This window comes from Rhagoletis zephyria, unplaced genomic scaffold, assembly GCF_001687245.7.
Source record: "Rhagoletis zephyria isolate East Lansing unplaced genomic scaffold, Rhagoletis_zephyria_1.1 Rzeph_scaffold_00200, whole genome shotgun sequence".
Lineage (NCBI taxonomy): Eukaryota > Metazoa > Arthropoda > Insecta > Diptera > Tephritidae > Rhagoletis > Rhagoletis zephyria.
In genome coordinates, this window is record NW_016157284.1 from 65,752 (window position 1) to 92,260 (window position 26,509).

The window sequence follows — 26,509 nt, forward strand, 5'->3', positions numbered from 1 at the left end:
TTCCTCCACTCCGGAATTTCAACTTTAGTTGGAAGTTTTTCCTTAAAAGCTTTAAATATGTATCTTGATATTTTTTTTAGTAAATACGTACTAATTTTTTAACCGCTTCTGAAAAAGGGAGTACAGTCGGGTCTACGTAACCAGAACGACCGGAACGAGCACTTTAGCTAGGTGCGAGAAATTTAGCAAATGCACGTAAAAGCATAGAGTGGATATTCGGCTGTGTTGCCGCGATTCTCCAACATCGTGTCAAAGGAGAATACATATTTATGGCTATCACAGAATCCACCGTAGTCCGATTTGCCTTGATTAGTTCGTGCGATTATGACTTATGTTCCGATTATGGATGACAACGGAGCCTCAGTTGGTTTGCCGATGGACAGTGCCACTGAAATGAAAATGTTTTTTATTATGAATAGCAATAATTAAGTTTCATAAAGTTCAAGGTGATACAAATTACAAAAAAAACAACAGTTGGAAAAATAAACAAATTATCTCAATCAACAGCCTTTAGTGTTTTTGCTAATGACATGGCACTATTGCGCTGTAAATAACCAAATTTAGCCGCTGTTGCATTCACACGTGGTATAATAGCTGGTGTCGGCAAGTTGTGGGAATGCCCAGGATATGGCGTTGGTTCAGCTATCGAAATCATTGCACCGACGGCGGAGGGCAGTACTGCTGGTACATATTTACCACAGCAGTGGTTGCGGCGTTTTGTTCTGCAACAATAGCCTGCATTGATGGCATGTCCTATAATGTCGACGAACAAAGATATAAAATTTAAAATGACTAATGGCGTTTTCTTTTCTCAAAAACAATGTTACCGTCTTATGTGGCAACATTGTCAGAGTGCAACATTTTAAAGAAAGAGCACGCAATATGCATGTGAAGATGCTGATAAAAGAACACGGAGACTTGACAGCCCTGGCGCAGGGCAGAATAAATGCAACATTATTTCGGGGAAACAAAACGCTATAACCTTATTCGCGGCTGATTTGGGAGACCACCCTTGGTCACGTCCAGAACGCATTTACCAAGAGGAAATCGATGGCGAACTGACCCGAAAATGTATTAACTGTATGACCATAGGCCGAGAATAGAGAAGGCGATACAACAATAGCCTGGCAGAGGGTCGTGGGTCGGGCCCACACATTGGAAGCCAGGGAAAGAAAACAGGTCAGGCTGTGTTATAAGATCCTCTTACGTACGCGTTCCATAGTGCAGGCACCATCGACGGGTGCGAGTCTGTAACAGCCCTCTGTTAAGTAAGCAGGTGTGAGTCTAAACATGAGTGAAAGTGCAAATGAAATGATTAGCGTTAGTTGGGGAAAGAAGGAGGCGCTAACGAAATCACCGCGAAACGATTCTGACCGAGGAGCCGAGTCACACATCCAAAGGCGGATGACTTAGCTGGGGGCTTCGAAGGCCAGGCAAAATCAGAGTTAAGTTACCATCGGAAGCTTAAAGTTATAAAAGTGCGCGCCGCGGAAAACTTCCCAGTTATATATATATAAAATAAATAAATTTATATATATATATATATATTATATATAGAGGTGATCGTGGCTACAGCGGTATTAATAGCGGTCGAGAATTCTCTAGCCCAAACCAGCATTCCCGGCATCAGATAGCTATGGAACAAATGTTAAACTTCTTTTTATCGTAATAATATACGTGAGCACATATCTACATAATTGCCGGCAAGTGCGACAAATGTAGGTCTGCACGCACAATGTTAAATTTTGACAGAAGCGACTTAAATGACTTTAGATAGGGTTGAGAGTTCATAAATTTCTAAAAATAAAAAATGGTGTATAAGGCCTAGTTTGAAGGGGCATTTTAAACCACGCGTATGAATCATTAGTTGGTGAGGTATTGAAAGGTTATTTTGAAAGAGACATAAATCGAGATAAGTCGTTTCATCAAACATTAACAGATGTATGTATGTGTCCATATAGGTAGATCGTAGCGGCATATGCGTATGCATATAACATGTCCTATGTACACTTGTCCATTTGGAGGAACTTATGTACACGCGTATTTACATATGTATGTGAAATTCGGTTGCAGGTATTGCTGGCAGGTAGCGGAGCTAGCATGAGGTTTGCGCGGGCAAAGTCCCACCGGTTATAGAACGTGAGGATACATGCAGACCTATCGATGTACCGCCATGTCCGTACATGAACATATGTGAAGTACATAAGGTTGGAATTTAGACCAGAACTAAAACTTGGTGCGCAAAGGACAGGTATAAATCCGCGCTGAGCGGGAGAGTCATAGCTCGGCGACAGGCTCAGAGCTCATCGAAAGCGCGTTAGAAGGCAGTTGGGAGAGGATAGGCGAAATCAACGAGAACCGACTCGCTAGGAAAGGAAACGAGTTACACACCTGGAAGTGTTGCCGGCTTAACCAAAAGGACCCGGTCTGATTGAGGTTCCACGTGACTGGAAGAAAAATAAGGTCTACAAGGACATTTCTGGACCTTGTGGTGGGCGACGAGGTGCATCTACGGGCGACGAAGGCAGCAGAGTGGACCAATTTATGATAATTTTTTCATGCCATTTTCAACCGTTCCGCACTACTATAATTTCTTTTGCTATTTTTTATTAATTTTAATTTATCTTAATTTTTTTATATTTGAGGAATTTCTATTTGGATTTTTTTAGAACTTTAAATTTCATTGAATTGAAATACTTCAAATTTAAACTTTTTTATAATCTTTTTTTTTCTCATAAGAATTGATATCTGTAGGCCACTCGTAAATTTTTCTTTCCAAAACTCATTAAATAGTATAATCTATACCATATATAATATTAAAGCCCAAAAAAACGTGAGAGCAAAACGGCCGATATACTGGGTCAATTTCTATGATTCAAGTTTAAAAATGACATATTTCTACCACAGTAGGACATAGTGGTATTTTTAAAATGAAATTTTAATAATAAGTATGTTTAATTAAAGTATTAAGTTGATCAACAGTACCACGCATTGCTAGACCGTTTGCCATTCACGCGTTTTTGTTTAGAGAGCATCAACAAATCACATACATATTTCTCTCTATTCTCTTCTCTTTTTATAATCAGCTAGCACAGCACAAAAATAAAAAAAAAACCTTTGCCAGCTTCAGGCGTGCGCAAAGCGAAATTTATTTACAAGCAGCGCTGCGCCCAAAGCTAAATTTATGTATGTACAAGCAGCGCTGCGTTCAAAACAAACAAATACTGTACATCGTGTATTTCGTTTGGCAAATGTTTTTTTTTTTTTTTTACTTCAAAATGCTGCTTGCTGCAATATCGGCACATGCTCACTGTAACCTCTTGGTGTGGCATACATACATGCAGTGATCTTCAGCATTTCCTTTATTTCATAAGTTGCCGCTGCGCAGCAGAAACCTAATTTTACATCGCTGTAGTAGCATGCAGAATAAATAACGCAAAGAAATGTATGTTTCGCTTCATGCAAATTCTGCAGAAAAAAAACTCAACAATGTTAGTTCAACAGATCAACATTCAATCAATCCGATTAGATTTTAATACAGTATATTTTGCTTAGCTGCACATCCTTCCTTGCACGAAAAACTTGTGCACCTAACCGAAAAAGGCACTTAAGCGAATTTTTTTTACTACTTCAATGAGGAAGGTATCCGAATCCCTATGAAACCAAATAATGGAGAAGCACTTATCACGGAGAGAATAATGCAAGCGAAATTTCTTTTCGAATGGTATCTTATTATCTATATAACTAGAAAAATTTATAGCCATTTACGTTCTTCTGCGATATGAGTAAAATAAATAAAAGCTTGTAAAATTAGGTAATTGTAGGCCAGTGCAGGTAAACGTAATACTTTCTTTGATAATTGATACTAGTTGCACAATCTTTAAGGCAGCTATCGCCAATGTGCAGGTATGTTGAATGCATCTATCGGAGCAGTTTCCTTATAAATGTTAAAAATAATGTCTCAGATGCGTATTTTGGGGTAGGTATCTTAAATGTGCACTTAAGCATAAAGGCAGCAAAGCAAAATATACTGTACATGCATACATATGTACATAAGTATGTTCAAATTAGAATTGATATTGTAAAGAAATTTAGCACTGCTTTTTATGGGAATCCTGCCTCTGTCTAGCCGAATTCAATGCTGTAGTGTCATGCACAAACAACAGCAAATCAATGATGTACATAAGTATGTACAAATGTCTATTTGTTGGGCTTCATAGGAATTCGGTACATTGTTTTCGCGAACTTGATAAATTAACAAGTGCGTTAAAGGCTGAGCGCTGCGCGTAGAGCGAAATTTATGTACAAGCAGCGTCTGTTTCGCTTCTTGCAAATTCTGCACAAAACAAAACTCAACTATGTTAGTTCAACAGATCAACATTCAATCAATTGAGTTAGACTTCAAAACATGCATACATATGTACATAAGTATGTTCAAATTAGAATTGATATGGTAATGTAATTTAGCCCTGTTTTTTATGGGAATCCTGCCTCTGTCTAGCCGAATTCCATTTTTCCAACGCTTTAGTGGCATGCACAAACAACAGCAAATCAATGATGTACATATGTATGTCTACTTGTTGGGCTTCATGGGAATTCGACACATTGTTAGCGCGATGTTGATAAAATAGCAAGTGCGTTAAAGGCTGAGTTTTTTTTGGCTTATACAAAGTGGAATTTCGTTACTAAATAAAAAAATCTTTAAAATAACAGAATAGTGCGAAGTGTTTAAAAATGCCTAAAGTTAAAAGAAATTGGTCAAGACAAACGAGAGCCGCAAGGGCAATGGCCCGTAATCGGAGAATAGTATCGGCGGCGCGATTGCAGTAGTTCTCTTTGCAATCACCGTTGATGACGCTGTGCTTGTAATTTATAGTCTGAAAAGAAAGAAAATTGCATTAATAAAATGGTAAACACATCAAATCAATAAATTTCAATCGGGCATGTGCTGCAGATCGTACGATTTGAAATCGGTGCCATTTACAAAATTCATTTTGGAGAATTCTTAACAAAACGGAAAAAATTTGACTCTAAATGGAAGAACATGACGTCCTTTTCTGTTTCTATCAGTTTTTATTTGAAATATTTATTACTTGCATTACTTATATTCAAAAATATTTTGCAAATCGCATCGATTTCAAATCGTACGATTTGCAGCACATGCTCGTCTAATATTGTGTACAAATACAAGTGAGATATCCTAGCAATAGACGTCATCATGAGCCACAGCTGCGATCATCTGGTTATCAGAGCTGCTTATTTTGATCAAAACACTAATATTTTGACCTGAGTTGCATTAAATAGATTTTTAAAACTTTTAAAAATACTGCAGAATACAACAATGTACTTGAGTTTGTTTGAATCTTCGTTAGCCTATTCGTGTGCAGGCTGGAAAAATTGCGAAAAATGTCGTCCGAATGGTAATTTTGCTTCGATTTTTCTTTTATTTATAGTTAAATAAATTGAAATTAGTTATTTTACAGAAATTACCAATGAGGCAGACGGAAACTATTAATAGGCTACACATAAGGAGGAGTTAATACCATTATCCGTAATGAAATGTTGTGATAGTGATTTTTTCTTAAATTTCTATATTTTCTCTTTTCATTCATTTCTTACTTAATTTCATTTTCTTACATTCAGATATTGGTATTCCTATTCCCCTTGTACTTCTGCAGAAGTAATTTTTCTCATATAGCTTTTGGATTTTTAGCAACAAATATTGCACATTTTATTTAAAGATTCTGATAAAAAAAGCTTAAAAACAAAATCATCAAGCTTGTTTTTTTAAGTGCTTTTCGGTAATCACATCCTTTGCCGTTTTTCTCTCTGAAAACCCGAATGGTCTCCAGTCAAAAATAGTCATTAATTAACCCGTATGCATCGGAAATTTTTTGTGACACAAAGTACGTTGTGCATCAATTTGATACATATGGAAAAAGGCCCTAGTATTCAATGAAATGTTTTTATTTTTTATTAATGACCAACGTTTATTCATTTTCTGATAATAAAAATAAAAATGCTTGAAAGGTCTATACGCCTTTGTCGCAAAAAACCAATTCAAAACATTACCTATTTTGTCTTAATATTTTAATATGTTTTCGAAATTCACATCAATTTGATACAAACGATGGATGCGGGTTAAAAGTGTGAAAGTTAGTGACTTGAGATGAGACAGGATTATTGAATACCATCATAATTCTCAGATAATGTTTATATTAACAACCGTCTTCTAACANATGCTTGAAAGGTCTATACGCCTTTGTCGCAAAAAACCAATTCAAAACATCATCAAGTGCTTGTTTATAGTAAAATTGTTTCATTTTACATATTTTGAAGGAAACGATGGNATTTTCGTAATTCGTAATTCGTAGCTACGTTACGAAAAACGAAAAATCTACATGCTGCAACCCTTGCGGAAACATGTGCAGCATTGCTAGCTATCAGTTGTTTTTCGAAGACTGCTGAATGAAAGAAAACAAAGTGAAAAGGAATTAAAAAAACACTCATCAAGTGCTTGTTTATAGTAAAATTGTTTCATTTTACATATTTTGAAGGAAACGATGAATTCCATGGGCGCATCTATCACAGCTTCTGGTTGAATTGTTCAACCACAAGCCAGAACTCCTATGCATGAAGAACTGGTTCTCAATCCAGTTAATGCAATAACAGCTTCTTCCAAGCCAATGAAAACATGCACTTCGTTAGGTCCACCACCTGCTTCCCTCTGCCTTCGGCCGCGCTTGGAGATTTTAACGTTTACTAAGTAGAATTCTCATTTCTGTTGCCGGAGAAGAGGGGCTTCCGAATGTCAAAGGCATACAACATTTATTGTGCATATAACTCCGGCTACGCCATCCACCTTTTTTTCCGCAGAACCCACATCGAAATTACAAAACAGTGCATAGTGCGAACCGAATTTATTAATAAACTAATGCTCGGAAATTTTAAACATTTCTTTTAAATAAAAGTTTAATCCTTTGATTACATGTATATGTTAAAGTTTTCATATGCGGGTTATGCGTTTGGATACAACAACCGAAAATCATTTTACAAATTACTAGACTGGAGCCAAGATTCTCCATGAGGGGCAACAAACATCCTCTTTTGTTCGTTTATATAAATCAGTGGATAAAAATATACGTATATGCGAAATACAAATTTATTATTTAAAAGAACACTTATATCTCCTGCAGCAACACATCGATTCACATCTTTTATCTTGCTTCCGACACAGAATGGGTTTCGTACAAAATTACGGAAAAAAGCTGTCAATTTCTTACTCATTCGTTTTTAGACATGCCATTGTTATGAGTTTCGAAAGTTCGAACACACGATTCGGATTGCAGCATACTATTTCTACGATTCGTAGCAAAATCCGAATACGAAACATTTGCAGAATAGGGGTGAAAGACACAACCTAAGCTCATCACTCTATGATTTCTACTGCTCCTCAAAGTTTGCTGCTGTAACAAACATGCCGCTACAACCAGTGTTGCCACTATTGGTCTTTTCCGACCAAATTTGGTCGCTTCATTTTCATTTGGTAGGTTGGTAGGCAAAGTAAGATTTTGGTCGGATAGTTAAATTAAGTTTTGAAATTCTTAATTATAAAAAAAACTTCAAACATCATTTCGCATATAAATATTTGCCAATTGTACATTTTAAACATTTGCCAATCCTGCCTTTAAAAATAAGAAACCTATTTGGTATGGCCACTGATGGAGCCAATGTCATGGCTGGAGACTTAGGCGGGCTGAAAACATTATTGAGTGCAGAAACCGATTTATTTTATATAAAGTGCACATGCCACTCACTTCAGCTTTGCTCAAGCTACGCTTGTAAAAAAAATTGCCGAAAAGCATTGAGACCAGGGATGTTGCGAATGAGGAATTTTAGACATCCGCGGATGCGAATGCTGATGCGGATGTTTAAAAGCTAACATCCGCGGATGCGAATGCGGATGTCAAATACAGTGAAAGCTCCAATATGCACACACCGATGGTCACCTTTTTTGTCCGCCTATGAGAGATGTCCGCTTATAGAAATTTCGTAAAAAATAAAATAAAAATTCATACTTAAAAAATTTAAATTGCGGGTTTCTAAATTAAAGTAATATTTATTCTTCAATAGACAGAAACAGGGTGAATTAAAAATAAATTCAAACTTATTGCGTTTTCTTTTCTACCGACAAATCTCATTGTCCATTGGCAACGAAAAGGCAACACTTTCTAAAAAAGAATATTTTTGAATATGGGCTATGATCTTGTGTCTTATACATATGTAGAAGCGCTAGAGACAACATTTGACTGAAAAACAAAACAAAATTGATCGCTTGTTAAAGCTTCGCATCCGCTTATGGGAAAGTTTTTTTCATAACTGGACATTTTCGAGTGTCGGCGTCGGTTTATCGGAAAGTCCGTGTATGGGAGAGCATTTTGTATGAAAAAAAACCAAAAATTGTTCGTTCCCAAGAATGTGTCCGCTTATTAGAGCGTCCGTCTATGCGACCTTTCACTGTATTTTAAGAAATATTTTTTGGTGAGTACATTAGGTGATTTAGGTAAAAAAAATGGAAAATTTAGTAATTTTTTTTTAATATATTTTTTTGATATATTTTTTTATTTAGTACTTAAATTAAAAAATTGGAACATTGTATTTTGCTGCCTTTTCGGGTTACAGCCTGTTTCCTAACGGGTCGTAAATCAAACCTGCGCCATTAAATAACTACTCGCTCGAGGCGAAAAACTTGAAAAACTTGAAACTTAACAAAATTGTAAATTCTTTTCGATTGACGCTGCACCAGTTGAGAGGACTTCAGTTTTTTTTGCGGTTCAATAATTAGAGAATTGCATTGCTGTTTAAACACCGTTGTGTTCCAATTTGGAGAACCAATTCTTTTGGTTGTTTCAGAATTTGGAGAACCTGTTACGACATCAGCGTTTTTCGATTTTAGTTTTTGTAATTCATTTTTAATCCTGTCGTCTGTGACTGGTTTGAAAAATGTGTGCTTATAGCGTCGCGACGTTGTGAATAGATGGAAATGGCTAATAAATTGTTATTTTGTAGGAATGAAAATTTCGAAGAAAATTCTGTTTTGAAAGTCGTGGCTGCCAGCAGAATTTGTTTAAAATATTGTTATTTTGTTAAAAAGGTACCCCGTTTTTTATAATGATTTCAATTATTGGAATCACGGACGATAAAGGTCTCAGATTTGCATAATTCCCGGGTGACCTCTTGGAAAGGTTCACCTGTAATGAACAGCTTGTAACTAGTTTTTTTTATTAGTTAGCTGGGCTTGGCTTTTCCAAGTTTCAGCCAGTCACAATTAATTACTCACCGCTGTCGGTACCATGAGCCATTAAATCCGTTTTGTTGTTCCATTCCGTGCGCTCAATGTGTTTTGATATATTTTTTGGGGCACTTGCACATCATTCGCATTCGCAAAAGCGCCGCATTGATTATTGCGAATGCGAATGCGAATGTTAAAATTTATGCGGAAGTTCCGCGGTTGCGAATATTCGCAACAACCCTGATTTAGACACTGTGCCGCAACATACATAGTTTCTTTTCGCACAGTCCGAAGAGGATACATGAACTGAAGGAATTTCAGGACTACTAACCTTTTCTACTGGTACATGGGCGTCGCTACTTAGAGGCAGGCCAGGGCAAAAAATGGCGGTGATTTTTTTTAAATTTTGTTGCTAACGGTCTCCCGCATTTTGTTTCATAACAAATTCATGCTTATATGGAAAAAATGTAAAAATCCGTCACCCAAAAAAAAAAAATTCACGGAAATCAACGGGATTTTTCGCCGTTTGAGACTTGCACTTGATAAGACTAAAATTGCATACCCAAAAATGTTCTAAAGAATCAATTTAAAAAGTTGAATTTTTGATGAAAATTTGTGCAATTTTTTCCCCCTAAAATTTGTAAAAAGTTTGTGACTGTGATTTATGTGGTTTTTGTTTAAGCTTAAACGGTATTTTTATAAAAGAATAACAAAAAAAATTATCTCGAAACACATTACGAATATCAAAAAAAAAAATCAACACGTATTCATTTGTTTGAGTCACGTATAACTAGGTACCTAGCTTTTCTCTCTGACGTCAGGATTTTTTTTTAAGGACTTTGGAATTTAAAAAATATGATTCTTTCAAAAAATTTCAAAAAAAATCAGTGCAATGTAGTGTAAAGATAAGGGTATCAGATATAAGAAAAAATTCTGTAGAAAAAATGTTTTGGTGCATAAGGACGAATGGGTATGGAAAAGTCCTTTAAAAATTGTATCCTTAAAAATCCTTGAAAATTTGCAATATTTATTTTTGAAAAAATTATTCTTTGGAGACGTATATACATATGTACATACGACCACATCATCGAATTTCGTCCTGCAAACTTTATTAACTTGAAAAGATAAAATTTATTAAGGGCGCATTTTCAATACCTATTCGTTCTTCTAAACCAAAAAACTTTATTTTGTTTATAAATTCAACATTGCACTGATTTTATTAAATAATTTGAATTAAAGTCCTTTGAAAAAGAATCCTGACATCAGAGTGAAAAACTAAAAACCCAGTTTTACTGTATTTGGCCCATAGTTTCGTGAGTTTCGTTTCTTTCGTGTGTTCTGAAATTTTTTTGTTTTTGTGGCACAGTGTTATTTATAGTTTTGAAATACATTTCATGAAAGCAAAAAATAAAAATAGTTGACATCACTTTCTTTTTTAAACACCAGGGATATCACTGACCATGACGCAAACCTCAAAGCTTTACAAATTCATTGATGTGATTTTTGAAATGAACGATGCAAAATTAGCCGGTATCCATATTTTAAAATTTTTAGAATCAGTGGTTGAAATTTTATATTTTATTTATTTTTTTATTTTAAAGGGTTAAGAAAGCTTTAGTTTAATAGTGTGATACTAAATGCCTTTCGCCATAAACGGCGCCAATTTTCTGTGTAATCAACTCTCTAGCAGAGGTACCAAAACTTTTTCCCCCGTAGACCCCTTTCAAAACCTTACTGGTTTCGGTGGACCCCTAGCTGCTACGTGTCGTAACATATTCCCAAAGCTCGTCAAAAATGTAAAGACTAGATCTAACGATGTAAATTTGCATCGCGGGTGAGTTCCAAAACTAAATTAGAAGTGGTAAAAATAAAAATAAAATATTTTATCGTGTTCTCTTTATTAAAACAATGTAATTACACACTTGCAAGTTTTAAAAAACAGAGCTCGTAAAGCGATCAAAGTGCTCTCTAGCTCTGAGGAGTTATATTTTTCAAGGGAACTCCGAGCGCTAGCGTTATTTACATTCTCTTTAGCAAAACCTCCCCCCTCACATGTTTGGCTCACTCATGAATTTGCATGTGGCGTATTGGTAAAATAGTTTATTTGTGTTGATGGCATCATTTTTATTTTTATCACTCCGAGTTTTAAAGTGACGAGAATGCCTGGTTTGAGCCAGTTCTGGCCACATGGTTAGATGGTTAGATGTCTCATTACCAACTTCCGAGTGACCTGGTACCCAGAGTAAAGCAAGCTCGTTATGTTTACCAACATAAAATAATAACATAAGTTGAGACTTGCATCGCCGAATTAGTTAGGAAGTACTTAGATAGAGGGCTGGCCAATGCCTTAAGTGCATCCTGGCTGCCACTTCAGATATGCAAACTCCTTCCTCTCTACATATTTTACACCACGTAGGTCATGGCTTTGAGGATTGCATTCCCCAAGATACAAGGGAAGCTTATCCCCATTAGCTTCGAAAATGACCCCACATCCCGACCCAGAGTCAGTTGTGGAGCCATCAGCGAAGACTTGACAATGTGTGACTCCTCCGGGTACAGTGCTGGAATTAAACCGGCATTCAGCTCCAGGGAACTCATCATTATAGAACCTCTTCAAGGTAATGGTGGCGTACTATCCTATAGCATTGAAAATACACAAGTGCTCAAATCTCTGCCGCCAGCATTTTTCGCCGCAGCCCACTCAGTGTTATAAGAATATCCGTTTCTTGGAACGAATTTCCGTCATCCCTTGTCAAATTTGGTTTGGAGACAAACCGGTTTCGGCGTTGTGCCATCTTCAGTGTCATTTTTCGTTCGAACGAAATACGTACGACAAGGGATGACGGAAATTCGTTCCAAAATACATCATACACCCACCCTGTCGGAAACAACAATAACCAAAAAGGAAATATCCGTTTCTTTCTAGTCTGAAGTGGCCTTTAAGGCTTCCCTACGTATGAAGACATAAAGTGACGGTAAGTGCAGCAGTGCGTCAAGAGCACACCACTCAAAAAAATTAAAGTTAAATAAAGAGGCTATCAAGCAACCATTTTTGTTTTTTTGCTATCGATAAATTTTCGTGGACCCCCATATTTTTTTCACGCCAACGTAGACCCCCGTCGAGTCTCCCGTGGACCCCTGGGGGTCTACCTGGACTACTTTGGGAATCACTGCTGTAGCAGTACAAGTTAATTGTTATTAAATAAATCTTCAACTAAATACTTTTAATTCAATTTCTTAATTTTAGTAAGTATTTCTTTACTGAATACACCCGAGTTTCGGGGGTTTCTACTAGTTTTAATAAATTGTCAGTTTAATTTCTTATAAAATTTACCTTTAGGTGTTTGCAACTTAAACATACATCGAAACTTTGTTTTAGAGAATCAATTTGAAATAATTGCAGAAACGATTAACCGATTTGCTGTGCAACCGAGACGTCTGCTTTTTAAATAATTTTTGTAAAACAAATCGGCAAGTAAACCCAGAAACTTGGATGTGTAAAAATGAAAATTTTTTGAAATCAAGATTGAATTTTTTTACGAAACTTAACTCTGCAATCATGTAATTTAAATATGTGGTTTCCATGCACGCATGGGGTTCTGGGTTTTGGTATAACATGGACATTCACAGCTTAATCAAGTCAACCCAATAACTCAATTGATAAATTTGCACATTCATGTTTCTGGCGTAAGGGCGACAATATGTATTTACATCACATTTATTAATTTTTTATACGCCTGTGATAGATATCTTCGTAGTAAAAAAATAGTAGTCATATTTCGACACCTGAGTGGAAGATCGACCTATCTCAGCAGCCAGTTCGAAAACGCCCTATATGAGAAAACCTTTCAAGAACGCCCTACTTCAGAATTTGATTGAAGAACGCCATATTTCTCGGATCTACGGGGGGGGGGGAATGGGGGAAATTTCCGCCGCCCCCCCCAAATCCGATCCAGTCGATGATTTTGTTTCCATTTTTGTAAAGTTGCTTACAAAACTTACGAATGCTATAAATATTGCTTACATTTTTTTAAGATTTACAGATTTGGTGTCTCCAAACTAAAACAAAAAGCGGCAAAACCGCACAATGCGCCAAACTCAACAACAAATTTAGTGCTAATAGAACCAAGTTGGCAACAGCAGCCTCCCGTTGGTGCTGCAAAGTAATGCTTTTGCTGGTGCTGTCACTATTTTCTTTTCAAGACCAAAGCAAGAACAAAAGCATTGCATAACAACCAGAGTTCAAAAACAAACGAAGCATTTCACGAATGACCAGAACCAGTACCTTTGCAAAGCAAAAGATTGCAAACAAAACGATTTGTATTTTCTTACACATGAAGAGCGTATACCAGCTATGCCCACGTATATTCACGTATGTATGTACATATGTATGTATACCGAACGCAACAATGACAGTAATTTCAAAACCATATAACCTTTTATTTTTCGTGTTCAGTTGTATTTTATCTAAATGCTGTGCGGTCAATTTGTTCAAAAATAATTATTGTTCATCGTTGCTGATCCTGAGGTGCTCAATGCTTGGAATATATTACTTGTTAAAGCGTTTGTAAATATATAGAAAATGGTAAGTACATACATATGTACATACATAACATGTGCTTGCAAGCCTCAGGAATTTCATATTTCGCACTGCTTTGGCAACAAATAATTCAAAGTTCAAATTCAAAGCCATGAAATAATATTTTTACGAGTGGTGAGCTGTGTTGTTGTAACGATTGCGTTAGTGCATGAAAAATAGAATCAACATTTTATTCTTGCATTCTGTAGTGAAATTAAATGAAAAATAACTTCTGATGAAGGAATTTTCATGGAATTCGTTTTTCAGTCTCACCGGCAGCCTTCGATTTCAACTTTTTTTCAACCTCTCAAGAAAAAAAAAGTAGAAGAGGTTTCTTTAGATCAAACGAATCATGCTGACGAAAATCAACTTTCGGATACTTCTTCAGAAAGTAATACTACATTAGGACAAGAAGCTCAGAGTTCATCCGTAACCGACTTAATCAGCGCTAGCTCATCGTATTCTATAGGCGCAAGTAATAACTTAGTTATGTCAGAATTCTCAAGCGACATAGGTCATTTTATCGGACCGAAGATAAGCGATAGGGTGAAGCGAGAACTCTTGGAGAAGCCTTGGATACCATCGAATAATTACACATTTCCTTTCTCCAGGAGAACAGTTTCAGGCAAAGAGATAAAACATTATGTGGCGCATAAACATTTAGCTGATTACAGGGAATGGCTCGTTTTTTCTGATGCAAAAAAAGGGCTCTATTGTAAATACTGCCCATGGTTTACGATGCACAATGTAGGAGGTTACCAAAATAATACACCCTTAGGTGTACTCGTTTCGCAACCCTTGGTTAACTTCAAGAAACTAGTCGGCAAGTCGGGAGATCTTGAAAACCATTCTCAACATATTTACCACAAGAATGCAATAGCTGCAGCCAAGGATTTTCTGAAGAATTATCACAATCCCCAATTCAAAGTCCACAATATCTTAAATGATGATTATCTATCTAAACGTCTAGAGAACAGAAAATTTCTGAAGTCCATTGTAAGAGCAGTTATTTTTCTGGGAAGGCAAAACATAGCATTTCGTGGGACAGGTGATGACGGGCCACTTCTAGCAGAATCAGTTCATGTACGAAATGAAGGAAACTTTCGTGAACTGCTGAAATATCAAATTGAATCAGGAGATACAACACTAGAAAATGGTCTAAAAATTGCTTCATCAGTCGCGACTTATATCAGTAAAACAACCCAAGATAAACTTATTGATTGTTGCAGAGTTGACATTCAAGAAAAAATTGTCCGACGTGTAACTGATGCGGAATTCTACTCCATAGAATTTGATGAAACTTCAGATTTATCAGGAAAAGCACAGGTAACTAATTTTCTAGATATTTCTAACAGTTAAAAATGTGTCTATTAACTCATATTTTCGTCGCTTTTCCTGCGCCTTCACTAAATGTCCAGATAAGTCTAATACTTCGGTATATCGACGTTTCTTCTAGAAGACCTTGTGTGAGGGAATATTTCGTAGATTTCATAGATGCTTTTGGCGAAATGTCCAAAGAAGTTAATAAGGAGGGTTGTAATGTTGATGAAGTGGGTGAAGATGTTGATAGAGAGGGTGAAGATAAGGAAGACGACGTAGAATTATCACTGACCGGGGTTGCTCTAGGAAACATTGTTTTGAAGGCAATGAAGAAACTAAATTTGAATTTAGAAAACTGTATCTCGATAGGGGCTGATGCGTGTGCCGTCAATATTTCGGAAAAATGTGGAGCAGTCAATGAAATCAAAAAAGAAGCAAAAAACGCTGCTATGGTACTGTGCATGTCCCACAAGCTCAACAGCAGTCTCATGAAATCTTCTAATATTCAGTTAATTCAGAAAGTTTCCAACATAATACGAGAGGTAACAAAATTCTTCCAGAACGCAAATCCTAAACGTTCAACAGCATTATCAAAAATACTTGGACACAAACTTAAGAGTTTATGCGATACAAGATGGGTCGAGCGACATGACTCTGTACTCCAGTTCGTCGCAGACTTTCCAAGGATTATCGAGGCGTTGAATAAAGTATGTAAGTGGAACAACAGGGAAACGGCTGGTAAAGCAACAGTACTTATCGCTGCTCTGAGCTCGTTCGACTTCGTTATTGGGCTTTTTTGCTTAAGTGATGTTTTATCTTTGACACGCCCCCTTAGTGTATCCCTTCAAAAAGGCGACATGGATTTTGCAAACCCCTCCCAAAAAATTGAATCTCTAATTTCAGTTTTGGCAGATCAAAGGCAAGAGGTCGAAGAAAAGTTCAAGCAAATATTTACAGATGCAACGAAATTGGCAGAAGAATTAAACATAGAAGTAAAGAAACCAAGAACAACTGGTAGGCAAGTGAGACGTGAAAATTACGACACATCTAATTGTGAGGATTTCTTCCGAGTCTCCATGTACATTCCTCTTCTGGAAAATATTATAGAAGACTTGAAAACTCGATTTTCTCAGGAAATCCTGGAGGGCTTTCAATTATGTTCATTGCTCCCGAAGAATATTAAGGATTTGACATCGAATGAAATTACACATTTAATTAATTGTTTGATACAACGATTCTGCAATCTTTTGAAGGAAGCAGAAAAACTTCTTTACCTTAGACTTAAAGGAGAAATGACCCACTGGCAATACTTTTGGAAACAGAAGACAACCAACATTTCTAAGGAAAACTCTGAAATACCGCTAACTGCATTGGAAACTTTAGAACTTTGTGACAAGATGTTTATCCAACCATTCACGCTTTGCTCAGAATTCTATGTACAATGTGTGTCACCAATGCAAGCGCCGAGCGTTCTTTTTCAACACTACGTCGTCTGAAAACTTGGCTCAGAACGGCCATGCTTCAACAAAGATTGGTCGGCCTATCACTACTTAATATTCATCATGACATCGAAGTGAAACCAGAAGATATCATCGAACGGTTCGCGAATCTGGGAGCACACAGAATAGTTCTGTAATTCGTGTAATGGTAAACTTCTGCAGTGTACATGCAACACAATACACAAATGTACATATTCGTATGTACCAAAATTTTATTTCTCCGTATATTATTATATGACTCAAAACATATGATTTATAAAAATATAATTCATTTACAAATAATATATAATATAATAAAATAAAATGTCTATCATACCTGAATGTAAAAAATTTTTGATTCCCCCCCCCCCCCCCCAAAAAAAAATCGAGCCCGCGATCCGGCCCTGGGGGGGGGGAGATAGAGGGTTCTTGAAAAGTTTTCTGAAATAGGGCGTTTTCGAACTGGCTGCCGAGATACGCCGATCTTCCACTTAGGTGTCGATTTCCTGTTAATATTCCTCTATTTGCATGAAAACAAGTCAAAAAATTTAAGTTTAGTAATCCACTCTACTCACTAAACTAAATTTATATTTGGCTATTCATTAAGATTGTCTTTTCAAATGGAACCATTTAGTTTACATATATGTATTAGTAAGGATTATACAATCAACTACATTAAAATTTTGAAATAAAATTTTCGAGGTATTTTTTTATATAAACATTAATATCATAAAAATTAAATGACATAAAAACATATTTTCTTTTAAAAACAGTAATATCTACAAATTAAAGGCAAATTAATTAAAAAAAAACATATTAAATTAAAGAAGAGAAGAAAACAATTTAAAAAAGAAAACGAATCGACACCTGATTGAAAGATCGACCTACTTATCTCGGCAGACAGTTCTAAAACGCCCTATCTCAGAAAACTTCAAAAACGCCTTATCGCAGAACATTTCAATACATTTTCATTAGAGATAGGGCGTTTCTGGACCGAGTTCTGAGATATGGCATTCTTCAACCAAATATTGGGATAGGGTGTTTTGTGTTTTTCAATAAAATTCTGAAATAGGGCGTTTTTGAACTGGCAGCCGAGATAGGTCGATCTTCCACTCAGGTGTCGAAATATTCGCTGCACAGATCCTAGTTTTAAATGTTACTAATATAACGGATATTAATGGCGAACTCTCTTTTCTAATAATTCTAGAAACCAGTTTTAACTTTAAAAATTATTTATTTTAGGTAAATGTCTATGTCCAAATGAAGACCTAGCACTAGAAAAATTTCATTGTTGGTTTATGACTGGTGTTACCCACTGGCTCGGCATTTCAATTGTTAAGGCATTAAATCGAATTGATAAAGCCATTGAGTTGGACCGATTGCAAGCTGTCGATGACACAGTGAAATATAGTTCATCTGCAGTGGATACTCTTGCGATATTTTATCAAATAAAGACATTCTGGCAGCAACTAGATTGGCCAGATGTGGAAGGATCATATACCTTTGTAGCAAAAATTATAGACGTAAGTATAATTCCATAATTGTACATTAAGCCCAGTCAAGTTAGCTCAATAAATCCCACATCTGTAAAAAAAACTTGATCAACGCAAAAGGTCACATAAATAAGCTTTTTTTGCAAATTTCAGCCAAACGGTTAGGTTTATCCTAAACATAGGTTAGACAAAAAAGTAGATTATGCTATTACATATCTTAAAAAACTGTTATGACACTTTTGTTCCTAAGAACTACAGTATATTTTGCTTTGAATTTTCTTTACTACTTCAATGATAAAAGTATCCGAATCCTTATGAAACCAAATAATGGAGGAGCACTTGACACGTAGAAATTACTGCAAGCCAAATTTTTCCGAATGATATCTAATAATCTATATAACTACATAAAATGAAAGCCGTTTTCGTTGTTCTTCAAGATGAGCAAAACAAATAAAAGCTTGTAAAATTAGGGTAAGTGTAGAGCCAGTCCAGGTAAACGTAATACTTCCTTTGATAATTGATAATAGTTGCAAATTTTTAAGGCAAGTATTGCTAATGTGCAGGTATGTTGAATGTGTATCGGAGCAGTTTCCTTATAACTGTTTAAAATAATGCCGCTTATGCGCATTTTGGGGTAAATAGGTATCTTAAATGTGCACTTAAGCACAAAGACAGCAAAGCAAAATATACTGTTGTACCATATCTGAGATATAGCGATTAAAAAATTGTGGTCTTGAGGTAGTATACTGGCGCAATTTTTAATCATGGTTTCACCGGTAGGCCCACTGCACGGATTACACTGTGCGGCAAAATCAACTTTTTTTCTGGGTATTGGACCAAACCAATTGTTTTAGAGATTGTTTCATAGGTGAAACAGTTATTTCTCCGTTTTACGAAGTTAGCCTCCGAAATCGCGATATGACCTTCGAAGTTCGAAATAGGACCTTTGGTAAAAAATGATATTTAATTATTGCATGTAAATAACTAAAAACCTATGGTATATAAGCTTTTTTGTGCAGATTCATATTACAGGTGCTGTAAGGGGTCAAAGGTCGGGTCTTCGAAAAATTAAAAACCTTATATTTCAAACAGTTTTGAACTGATCTATATCGATGTAAAGGTGATTAAGTCCCTTTCTTCCGATATGCATATTTGTATACTTCGTGTATAAAAATTTTAGAAAAACCACATTCAAATTAAAAAATACCCTTTTTTATAAAGAAAAATATTTAAACAAAAAAATTACTATTTTTTTTTAAGTTGTATCGTTGTTAAGATGATTAAATACCCTTTCATTTGATATGCATATTTGTATACTTCGTATATAAAAATTTGAGAAAAATCACATTTAAAGGAAAAAACCCCCTTTTTACCTTCCTTTTATTAACTCGGGATGTAACTATGTAATATTGATGCGCCTAAAAGATGCAGCGATTTCTATTCTCAAGGTACATAGCTGATGACAGTACGAATGGCAATTATAATAGGTATGTTCTAGTTTTTTAAACTATAATTAGTTTTATTTATAAAAAAATGTAAACAAAAAAATTACTTACTGCTTTTTAAAAGGCTGTTATCGTTGTAAAGGAGATTAAACCCCCTTTCGTATACTTCGTATATAAGAATTAAAAAAAAAAAACATTTAAAGGAAACATACCTTTTTTTATAAAAAAAAAAGTATTTTAGACAAAAAAAAATACTAACCGATTTATAAAAAATTGGTATCGCTGTGAAGGCGATTAAACCCCTTTTTCTGAAATGCATATTTGTATACTTCGTATATAAAAATTGAGAAAACCCACATTTAAAAGAACAAAATACTTATTTTATTAAAACAAAAATATTTTAAACAAAAAAATTACCAACCCATTTTGAAATAATTGGTACCGTTGTAAAGGTGATTAAACCTCCTTTCTTCTGATATGCATATACTTCGTTTATAAAAATTTGAGAAAAACACTTTAACGGAAAAAATACTAATTTTTCTTATAAAAAATATTTTAAACAAAAAAATTACTAATTAGTAATACAATTTAATACTTTATTTAAATAACACAAAATTACCTTTAATTTTTATATATAACCTGTTATGTAAAGGATCAAAAAGCATGGTGTTTTTATATTTTTACATGCCTTAGACTTCTGTTACATATACTTTTGCTTAATTTTTAACAGAGCTGTGGGTGAACAAGAGCGAATTAATGCTTAATACACTAATAATTACTTGTATTATTTAATTGCGGTATTCAATTGTATTACTAGTTAGTAATTTATCTGTCAAATTTTTTTATAAGAAAAAATTAGAATTTTTTCCTTTTAAGTGTTTTTCTTAAATTTTTTCATACGAAGTATACAAATATGCATATTAGACGAAAGGGGGTTTAATCTCCTTAATAACGATGCCAACCTTTTAAAAATCGGTGAGTAATTTTTTTGTTTAAATATTTTTTGATAAACAAAGTTGTTTTTTCATTTTAAGTGTTTTTCTCAAATTTGTATTAACGCAGTATACAAATATGCATATACGAAGAAAGGGGGTTTGATCAGAGTTGGGCATTATTCGAATAAATTGTTATTTAGATAATTATTCGAATAAAATTTTATCCGTAATATAATTATTCGCAGATAACTTATTCACGAATAAATTATTCGTGAATAAATTGCTTGCGAATAATTTATTCGTTATTTTATTCGTTATTTTAAATAATGAATAAAAACTAACTTTTAACACATTGAGCCACCTTTTACTTTTATTTCTATTGTCAAGGATTGTAAGTTAGCTGAATTTTGTTTACTATTTTATCAAGAATACTAGCCCATTCCCTATGGTTTCGCGGCCCCTGATAAGATTTTTTGCGTTGGCCAATGCAAGAATAGCATTGAAAACCAAATATGGGTAAAGTAAAAATTCTCACACATATTTCTGCCAAAAAAATAGCGCTCTGATGCTTTATGCAAGAAAAAATTCCTTTCAATGTCATGAGCTTTACCTCCACTTGTGAGATCTTTTCTAAGCGTGCGTAATCTTCTTCTATGATCTTGCAACTACAACATTGGTCCGATGCGTCAACCTCTAGTCTTATGTCATGTAGGCCAACAAAAGTCCTTATAAGGATGCTGAAGAGCACAGATGTGCGTCCTCGATGTAAAATTTGGCCATTGATATAGGAATTGGAAGGATGTGGTCGAAACTTTCCTTGCTGATTCGCCACTTTTAAAATATCCAAGAGCTGGTTTCCTTGAGTCTTACTGCTGCAGCAATGGCCGCCCGAGCAATTTCATCAAGCGGAGGTAGATGCAAGGTCGCATTTAGGGTATATGATGACGTGGGACATCGTAAATTCGTATAATATAAACATAAAAAACAAAGGAGTTCAGACATATGGGGTTTCTAAAGATTTCGACTGCAGCACCATTATGAATTGCAACCTGATTGTACAATATGTAGGGATTTTCTAAATAACTCAACTGTAGCACCACTTAGCGGGTCCATTTTTCGCATAAGTATTTTTCATCATGCAGGAGAACACATTTTGAATTTGAACGAAATCAGTTCATAAATACGGCTTTTATAAGTAACTCGGCTCCATCGCCACAAAGGAGTTTTCTAGTAGCCTTTAATAGGACTTAATGCGCATGGAATAACCTCCGAAAATTTGATTTAAATCTATCTAGGGGTTTGAGTTAAATCACAACAACGAAAACGGTTATCATTTTATACATAAATATATGTACATATCTATATACATAAATTACTTGTTTTATTATTATTTTATTCGTTATTCGAATAATGAATGAAGATAATAATTATTCGAATAACGAATAACATAATTTATCCGTCATTCGAATAATTTTTTTTTTGAATAACCAAAATTATTTATTATTTACGAATAACAAGAAAAACAATTTATTCATTTGTTATTCGTCATTCGAATAAATTTTGCCCAACTCTGGGTTTGATCGTCTTTACATCGATACAAAGTTTTTTAAAATCAGTTATTAATTTTTTTGCTTGAAGTAATTTGTATATACAAAAAAAAGTATTTTCATTTAAATCTTTTTTTTCTTAAATTTTTATATACGAAGTATACACATATGCATATCACAAGAAAGGGGATTAAATCACCTTCACAGTGATATGAATTTTTTAAAAATCAGTTCAAAGGTTTCTGATATATTAAGTTTTTAGTTTCTCGAAGATCCGATCTTTGACCCGTTATAGCACCTGCAATATAAGTTAAAAAAAAAATTATATACAATATAAATAAGAAAAAAAGGCGGACCACGTCTATTTGTTTACTTACTTTTTTTGCTTTTTACATGCAATAATTAAAAATAGTTTTTTCCAAAGGTCCAATTTCGAACTTCGAAGGCCCATATCTCGGTTTCGGAGCCTAACTTCGAAAAACGGAGAAACGGCTTTTTTTTACTTATGACTCAATTTCTTAAAAAAAGTTGTTCAGTCCAATACCCAGCCGAGTGCTGTACAGTGTTATTGTAGTCCTTATTATCTAAATAATGTTGCATTAAATAAAAATAATACCATCGGAAGTTATAAAGCGTTAACTATGTTAACTGTCTCCACAAATTGTGTGTGCCAAGGAAAATTAGAGATTTGGCTGCTATTATCTCATCAGAGATATATCGAAGAAACGGCGATGCTGTAACGTGCCAGTTTGCGCAGGGTTGCCACTTGCGATAAAAAATACTTACCATTCACTTGAAAAAATCTACCAATTCTGTAAAATATTTACCAGTATCTTTTTACACTAAGAAAAAAAAACGCGTTGTAAAAATGAAAATCTTTTATTTGATTACCGTTTAAAAATGTTCGTATTTAAATCAAGTGAAAAGTAATAAAACTAGGGATATATTCAATTTAAATACGCCCGTATTAAAATGAAGCATTTTTAACAGCACGGTTGGCGATTTGAACGTCTCGGATGTTTTTCATATGTAATTAAGAAACCATATGTATACAAAGCATGCACAGCGGTAACAACACCTACACACCATATATGGTATTACATAATGCACTAATCGCACTGTGATGTTGATTCAAACTCAATATTTGAAAACACATTTACATGTATGGCTGTAGCTGAGTGTGCAAAGACGCTTGATACAATTGGTTGCTGCCAAGAGGGTCCGGGTTCAATTACCATCAGACGGAACATAAAATTAAATATGTTTTATCCTTAATTACAAAAAGGCATCTGTGCCCTTCACAACGACATATTTTATAACGTACAAACTCAAATTTAAAACGAGTTGGGTTTGTGCTCTTTCATATGCGTATTTCTTTAAATTTAGCACGTCTTTTTTATTCTAAATTTTTTTCCCTCAGTGTAGGTCTTTTAATAAAAACTATGGTTTTGTTTTGTTTTTTGTATAATAATATTTGCGCTTTAACTAAACTCATAAAAATCAAGATTTCAAGCTATATACAACATTTAGATAAATTCAAAAGAATTTCGTATAAATTTCGAACTTTTACTCCGAATTTTTAGAAAATTTTTGGAATGCAGTTTTGTAGCCCATGGAATTTTAGTGTAACCAACAACGTGCATATTCTCTAATACGTTTAGGCATTGTCCTTTGTGCTGTGCATAGAGAACTTTGGCTGTCTTTTCTATTTTCATTGGCGTACAATGGTTTCTGCCATATGGTTTGCGAAGTTCGATTCTGGTGTGGTAGGTGGTTTAGCATTTTTTGGTTGTAGTCCCTTATATGTTCACGATATCCTGTTTTTATCTTGTGCCCTGTTTGTCCTATGTAACTATGTTGACATTCGCAAGTCAACTTCTATAAACCTGGCTTGTCTAGTGGGTCTTCCTCGTTTGCGCTATTTCGTAGTATCCTCCCCACGTTATCCTTCGTTCTAAATGCTTTATTAATGTTATACTTTTGGAATACCTTAGCCAATTTATATGATGTTTTGCCCATATAAGTTAAGACTGCCCAAGCCTTTTCATTATTTTCCTTCTTATTTGATTTTTTCGTTTTTGTTTCTCTTCTTATCTTGTTTACATGACCCTTTCTGTATCCGTTATTTTCCGCGATTGCGTATATCGTGTTTAGTTCTTTGCTGTAAGCTTCTTTTTCCAGTGGGGTTCGTTCATGCCTGGTTATTAGATGTCTCAAGGCTGCATTTTTGTGCTGTTGAGAGTGGTTTGAAGTATTGTGTATTATCATGTCTGTGGACGTGGGCTTTCTATATATTTCGAATTCGCATTTGTTAGTAACATTATGTATATTAATTGTTATGTCCAAATAGTTTATTTTTCCCTCGTTTTCCTTATCCATAGTGAAATTTATATTAGTGTGTTGGTCGTTGAGATAGCCTAGAATTTTTTCTTCCTTGTCTCCCGCTACAAGACATATGATGTCATCGACGTATCTTGCGTAGAACCTTACCCCCAGGTTTGTTGTCAGCTCTGTCAAATACTTTTCCTCTAAATGTTGCATGAAAACTTCCATTAAAATTGCAGATGTAGGATTACCCATTTCTAGCCCTTTAGTTTGTCTATATCAGTGGCGTAGCCAGGATTTGGGTTTGGGGGGGGATGAAAAAAAAAATTTCCATCGATTACTTAAATTTTTGACACACAATGGCTAGAGGCGTCGCCTGAGTGCATTCTTTCATATATTTATGTATGTGCCAGTTTTACCGTTATATATTTTGTATCTACTCGTCATATATGTAATACTTCTATATTGCTAGAACAATATGATCACAATGTGTTTTCAATTCGAAATCAAAGAAAGACAGTCTATGAAAATTTTTGTGATTGTAGAAGTATACGTGTATATTTGTAAACTACTACATAGAATGAAGTGGCATATCATAACAGGGGCAGTTCAGAGAATTAAACAAACAAATACAAATTTTACGGTGTCATGTCTCCTTCAAAGCGCAGTTAACGCAAAAAAATTTTGTTCAAAATTAAATTTTGATGNAATACAAATTTTACGGTGTCATGTCTCCTTCAAAGCGCAGTTAACGCAAACAAATTTTGTTCAAAATTAAATGTTGATCCATAAACGCTCTTAGGCTGTCTTTGCACCTATGCGGAGTTGACTTGACAACTTGAAGAACGCATGCTCGGGCCATAATTCGACATTTTTTACAGCGAATATGATGTGTATTTACTGCTATAACCACTAAAATTGTAAATAAATTTTCGACATATACCCTAAAGTTCAAACATACGCCACAAAAGAAAATTAAATGATCAATTTCTCATTTGCGGGGCGCTTCGTAATCGAAGCATTAAACTTTACGCCTAGTTTCTTATTCTGAATCGGCATTTCGGCGAAAATTTGCTTTTATTTTCTAAATATTTACTCTCTGTCAGATTTTTGTTCACCTAGACTCTAGGTCCTAGAGTATTTCTGCTTCAAAAAGTAAGTTTTGAAAAAAAAATCCTAAATTTTTTGCGGTTAGGGCTCGATATGTCGACTTTTTTCGAAGCTCTTCGTTTTTTCGATATCCGAAAAATTGGAAAATAGGAGTTGTTTTTTCTAACTAATGGCGTTTTCTTTTCTACCGAAAAATTTTGTTTTCTCAGTGCCCTCTACGCACAAATACTAAGGAGGGGGCATTGAAAAGGCAACGGTTTTTGTAGAAAAGAAATCGCCATAAGACAAAACTTATTTACACATGAAGCTGTGTGGCATATGATAGTTGACCGAATCCAATAAAGCACGCTATTCGTTTCTGTTCTGTGCTTATTGACGCCAACTGGAAATGCCAATTGATGCCAAGTCCTTCTGTAACTGGTACCTTTATCCTCTGCCACCACAGCGGCTGCAGTGTTTCTCATAGATATACAAATATTGTATTTTTTGTTAATTTTTCATGTGAATTATTTTTCAATAAGAATTTTTTAAACTGCTCCTGAATTTTAAAAAGTAAAAATGTCAGTTTGGGTACATTCTCTTATCGGATCTCTCTTTCTTTTTTGAATATATCGACACCCTTATGTTGGGTAATGTACTTTGAATTTACTAGCAATATAGAAGTACTACATATATGCTACTCATTTATTCCATGGGGTATTCATGCTTTATTTAAATTAAAAAAATTAAATTGCTATACCGTATCTGAAAATTCACTGCGGGTGATATTTTTATTCTCCTTTTGTCTTCGCCTTCTCGTTTTTGCATTTATAAGTTTTGAAAAAAGGTTTTAAACGAACCATTATATCACATTCCTAGGCAAATTTTGAAAGAATATTTTCGATACTAAATTTTACTAAAATAAAATGTTGAAATCAGCTTCATATAGAAAAAGTGTCATCGTTAATTAAGAAAGAGATGTTCTTAAATATGATAACTTTACGAC

The 26,509-nt window shown here is 34.8% G+C and overlaps 1 protein-coding gene across 1 annotated transcript in view; it reads left to right on the plus strand.

Annotated features, from left to right (window-relative positions):
• Positions 1 to 26,509, plus strand: part of stac (C2 and C2B_Munc13-like domain-containing protein staccato) — a 251,953-nt gene that overhangs the window by 45,230 nt on the left and 180,214 nt on the right. Inside the window, exon 6 of the mRNA XM_017609205.1 lies at positions 17,912 to 18,192. Coding sequence (XP_017464694.1) covers positions 17,912 to 18,192 — 281 coding nt within the window. The remainder of the gene's footprint in view (positions 1 to 17,911; positions 18,193 to 26,509) is intronic.